Raw genomic sequence first — 5,573 nt, 5'->3', positions numbered from 1 at the left:
CTTTTGGACTCCAGTCTTGAGATAGAAAAAATGCTGATTTCTTTAAAGTTTCATGTGACCTGTGTCCATATATGGTTTGTGTTTACGACACATGCTGACAACACTGATTCATGTAGAATGATATAAAAGAGATGTAAAGCTCATAATAAAATTGGACATGTTTTTGTAAGATGATTTCTGGTCTTTAAGATATGTCCCCAGGTGCACCTGACTTCCAAATGGCAGAGAATGTATGGGGTAGGAATTGGGACCTAATCCTTTTCAGCTTTTTTTCTCTCTTCCTTTCTTGTGCGATGTGATGATCTATTGGATATAAACAGAAGGTATTAATCATGTGCCAGAAGACAGTGGTGGGTTCTAATATATTATCTGTGTATAATAAGAAGGACTAATAATCTCACACTGGGATTTTCTCTGTCTGGCTTAAGAATTGGTCTGGTTATTTGCAAACCATTTGTTGAAGTTGTTTTTTTTCCTCACACACTACAGATTTGTAAAATGACAAGATGGTCCTTGGTTTAGAGCAATTAAGAATATAAGAATAGCCTCATTGGGTCAGACCAATGTTCCATCAAGCCCAGTAGCCCGTTCTCACGGTGGCCAATCTAGGTCACTAGTACCTGACCAAAACCCAGACAGACAGCAGCCAAGGAGAGAGAGAGAGAAAGAAAGAAAGAAAGAAAGAAAGACATACAAGGGGCCAAGGAGAGACACAGACAGACAGAGGGCCAGAGAGACAGACAGAGAGACAGACAGTGGCCAAAGAAAAAAAAGACTGACAGCGGCCAAGGAGAGAGAGAAAGACAGACAGGGGGCCAAGGAGAGACACACAGACAGAGAGACAGACAGTGGCCAAAGAGAGCCAAAGGATAAAAAGACAGACAGCGGCCAAGGGGAGAGAGAGAGAAAGAAAGATAGACAGGGGGCCAAGGAGAGATACAGACAGACAGTGGCCAAAGCGAGCCAAAGAAAAAAAAAATTCTGACAGCTGCCAAGGAGAGAGAGAGAGAGAGAGGGTCAGAAAGACAGACAGTGGCCAAAGAGAGCCAAAGAAAAAAAAGATAGACAGTGGCCAAGGAGAGAGAGAGAAAGAAAGACAGACAGGGGGCCAGAAAGACAGACAGTGGCCAAAGAAAAAAAAAGACAGACAGCGGCCAAGGAGAGAGAGAAAGAAAGACAGACAGGGGGCCAGAGAGACAGACAGTGGCCAAAGAGAGAGAGAGAAAGACAGACAGACAGATCTATTCTAGCACCCCTTAATTTAATGTAAGGGGCTTAAAGACCAGTGTTATTATATACCCTGTTGCATGCACTGCTTCTTGCGGCATTTTCCCCTGAATGGGAGGCTCTTTTTCTGGCTCAGGATTTGTCTCTTGCAAACGAGGGAGGGAGAGGAGGGCAGAAACCGAGAAAGGACCAAAACAACGGCCCACGCTCGCGCCTGCTGTTCGCAGACGGATGACATCAAAAAGGAGCAAAACCACCCTAGGGCTGCAGAGTCTCCGCCTCCTTCTGGGAGGGGCGGAGCTTGTACAGAGCTGAGATGCACCTGCCAATCGCGGAGCTGCTCCTTTGGAGGGTGTGGAAAGGAGGGAGGAGCCCAGGGCTGGGGATGGCGCAGCGGGGCGGGACAAAGCTCAAACTCCTCCTCCTCTCCCCGCGCCACGGCCCATTCTGACCAATCGTCGCCAACAAGGGATTGAACCAAGAAGAAGAGACGTCTGCGTGAAGCTTTGCCGCTAGGAGATGTGAGCCAGCGGCCTTCCGGTGAAGCTCCGCCCCGTTTGTGATGTCATCGGTGCGTGCCCGGAAGGAAACCGCGTCGCCGTCCATCTTCCCAAATTTCAACTTCTGCTTTTCTCGTTTCCTACCGCAGAGACAGCCCCTCGTCTAGAGGAAGAGCCCCACCTTTATTTATAATACTGCAAAAGCAGAGAGAGGGGAAATGCCTGCAGGGGCTTCTGGTCGGGGAAGAGATACCCCTCCCCCTCCCCCACCCCCACCCCACCCCTTTTTATTCTGTCTCTGAGGCTCAAAACTAAAGCTGGGAAGACTCCGAAACCCAATCTCTCTGGCGCGGAAGCTCAGCTTCCAGCTCTCAAAAGGGTAACTCCCGGGAGCAGCCACCGAAAAGTTCTATACAGTGCATGACAAGTAGGGTTACCATAGTTACGAAGACAAGAAAGGCCCCGCCCCCAGCCCCTCCCCTCTCTAGACGGCTGCTGGCAGTCAGGACCCCAGCAAGCTATAACTGTGCCCTCTGTGCGACTTGCTCCCCCCCCCATCCTTTCTTGCACTGCCCCTCACCCTCTCCCCGTGATATCAGACTTTCAGTTGTGAGTATTGTACTTTATTCAAAATTTTAAAAATACAATTCTTTTTGTCTACCTTTCTCTAGCCGTCTAATTTTTCTAATCATGTTGGTCCCAGTCTCCGCTTTCTGTCTTATCAACCCTCATGCCAGGTTTTTGCGTCCAATTGTAATTTTTCTCTCACCTGTCTTCTTCATCTCCTCCATGACTACATCTTTCTCTAACATTGGGGAGGAGGGGGGGGTTCCCCCTCTTAGCATTCTTCAATTTAGTTTTCTTCTTCTCCATTCATTCTTACTATATAGTCTTCAATTTCCCTCTTTTTACTGTCTGCTTACAACTTTCTCTTTCCTCTCGCATGACACCTCTCATTCCCCCTTCTCTTATTCCCCAGTTTCTCACGAACTCCATTCATCATGTCCTTCTCTCTCTCTTCCCACTTCCATCTATTGTCGTCCCTCTCTCTTTTGGGTCTCTCCTCACTTCCATCCAGTGTCTCCCCTCTGTCTCTCCCTAACCTTCCATCCAGCATGCCCCCTTTTTCTCTCCTATCCTTCCATATAGCGTGCCCCCTTCCCCATCCTTCCATCCAGCATCCCCACTCTATCCCTTTTCCATTCAGGGTCCCTTTTTTATCTCCCATCCTTCCATTTAGTATGACCCACTCTCCCCCCATCCTTCTATCCAGCATCTACTCATTTTTCCTACTCTTCGGTCCAGTGCTCACTAACCCTTTTCCCATGTTACTTCCTTGGCTTCCATTCTCTCCTGCTTCCGATGTGGGACCGCTCTTCTGAGGTCCACACTGTCGGCTGTGCCGGTCCTCTGCCCCCTCTGATGTCGATTCCTGTTCCAGGCACAGCCGACAGACACAGAGCGCACTTCAGCAGAATGGCCCCATGCGTATTTCTTCTCTTGCCGTTGCCAAATCAAAATTAGAAAAATAAAAATGCTGCCCGAATGCCTGACAGAGTCCTCAAAAAGAAGGCATATTCAGGCAAACCCGGACATCTGGTAACCTTAATTATAAGGAGCTCAATCATATTATAATGAGCATATTGTGTAATATTCAAAATCAAGCATCCACTTTTTACTGGCAAAATTTTCCAGCAGGTCAGGAGCTGAGCCTTTTTTTTTCTTCTGCTACAGCTGCTCTCCCCTGCCGACTCAGTTGCTCAGTGCTCTGGGGCCCTGATCAGATGAGCTGGCAGGGAGAGCAGCAGGCGAGAGAAGCAGAACTCTCCCCACCTCACACACACAGAACAGTGAAAGAGCTGACAGGAGCGATGGGGGGGGGGAGAGATGTGCCCTACCCCTTTGCTCTTCTGAGCAGGTGACAAACACAGTTCCTCTCTCTTTTACAAGGGCTGCTCCGCACAAATAGCATGCATATAATTTGCATGCTATGGTGCTGAGCATCACCCTGTAAATTAAACTTGGTCTCAACATGGTACTTATTACTGTGTTGTCGGAGCATTGTGCATCCGGCCTCGACAACACAGCTGTGGCTTTCTAACCTGGGATACTGCAGAATCAGCCCGCTGAGCAGACTTGCTTTCCCTGGCAGTAGGGCTCATCCTGCTCTCATCTGGAAGGGGAGGCAGGATCCCCTACGAAGATGAAGGAGTAGGAGAAATATTGTGGAAGGAGTCTGGTTTCCCTGTAACATAGTAAATGACGACAGATAAAGAGACCTGCATGGTCCATCCGGTCTGCCCAACGGTCACATTTGTTCTCAAGGCAACATTCAACAATCCAGTATGTTATTACATTTTACTTGCTAAGTTCCACTAGTAAGATGTTCTCCTCTCCCCCTGAAATATGCAAGACCTGTACTCAAGACAATATGAATACATATTCTTAACTTCTGATTCATCCTTGCAATTTTCAGGGTTTGGACTTAAAAAAAGGGAAAAAAGTCTGCTCTGTGCCGATTCTACTTTCCAGCTACCGGAGTTGCTGTCAAAACCTACTCCAGCCCATCTAGATCTGTCTTACCATATACAGGACACAGGTTTGGACAAATTCCTGGAGGAAAAGTCCATAGTCTGTTATTAAGACATGGGGGAAGCCTCTGCTTGCCCTGGATCGGTAGCACGGAATGTTGCTACTCCTTGGGTTTTGGCCGGATACTAGTGACCTGGATTGGCTATCGTGAGAACAGGCTACTAGGCTTGATGGATCATTGGGCTGATCCAATATGGCAGTGCCAAGTATAGGACGATCAAGCCATTGTAACATCACTGATGAGGTTGGCTCTGAGGCACTGTGGAATGAGGCATTATGACATCACAATCTCAGCTCTGAACTATGAGCATTTAGCGTTCTCACGGAACATGTGAGCAATTTGACAAATTATTGCATACCGGCACTATCCAAGCTCTATTATTACCCCCGAAGAAGCCCGTTAGAGCGAAATGGATGGGACCTCCGTCGGGTCACTAAGATAAGTGCTTGACATCTAAAAGCTATATATTTCATTAATTTTGAAACTTATATAGAGCTGCTGGTTTATTATGCTCAACTGAAATGAAGAGTGATTCTGATAGAATAAATTTTTTGGTAAATTAAAAAGTTTTGGCAAATTAAAAAAATATATATATCAGATAAAGAATTAAAATCACATAAAAATATTGCACAGAGGTTTTTGACCGGTGATGAAAACCAACCCCAATTGGCTATGGTCTGTTTGATCATTTTCCAGGGGTTTTTTGAGGTCTTTTCTCCTCTGTTTTAGAATTTACATTATATGTAATAATCAAGTGATCCACCTTTTTTTGATCTTTAAACATAGTATGACAAACACTGTATAACAAGTGTAGTTAACATAGCATAACAAGATGTCTTCTCAGAATATTATTTCCACAAGAGTGACATTACTGGTTTCCATTGAAGCAGAACTGGATAAAATTTCTGTTCTTAAAGCATATTTTTCTATGATTTTATTCATACAATTGTTCTACCATTTTTATGACAGGAGTTACTTTTTGTAGTCAGAAGGTGATATCATTTCCTGATGTATCAAAGGTAAAAAAAGATTATGTATTTACCCTGGTAAGCTCTTTTCTAGGCGAGACATTCAATCTAGACAATTGGGATTGCTTGTTGACTCTTTCCAAAAACACCAGGACTAGAGGGCATACAATGAAGCTACTAGGTAAAAGATTTAAAACAAACTAGAGAAAATATTTCTTCGCTCAACATGTAATTAAACTCTTGAATTTGTTGCCAGAGAATGTGGTGAAAGTAGTTAGCTTAGCA

The 5,573-nt window shown here is 45.4% G+C and overlaps 1 protein-coding gene across 1 annotated transcript in view; it reads left to right on the top strand.

Annotated features, from left to right (window-relative positions):
• The first annotated feature begins 1,781 nt into the window (after positions 1-1,781).
• Positions 1,782-5,573, top strand: part of LOC117354568 (gastrula zinc finger protein XlCGF26.1-like) — a 53,261-nt gene continuing 49,469 nt past the window's right edge. Inside the window, exon 1 of the mRNA XM_033932323.1 lies at positions 1,782-1,969. Coding sequence (XP_033788214.1) covers positions 1,946-1,969 — 24 coding nt within the window. The 5' untranslated portion in view covers positions 1,782-1,945. The remainder of the gene's footprint in view (positions 1,970-5,573) is intronic.

Source organism: Geotrypetes seraphini, chromosome 2 (genome assembly GCF_902459505.1).
Source record: "Geotrypetes seraphini chromosome 2, aGeoSer1.1, whole genome shotgun sequence".
NCBI lineage: Eukaryota > Metazoa > Chordata > Amphibia > Gymnophiona > Dermophiidae > Geotrypetes > Geotrypetes seraphini.
Note: the sequence above shows the minus strand (reverse complement) of the source record. Positions and strands in the feature narration are given on the sequence as shown.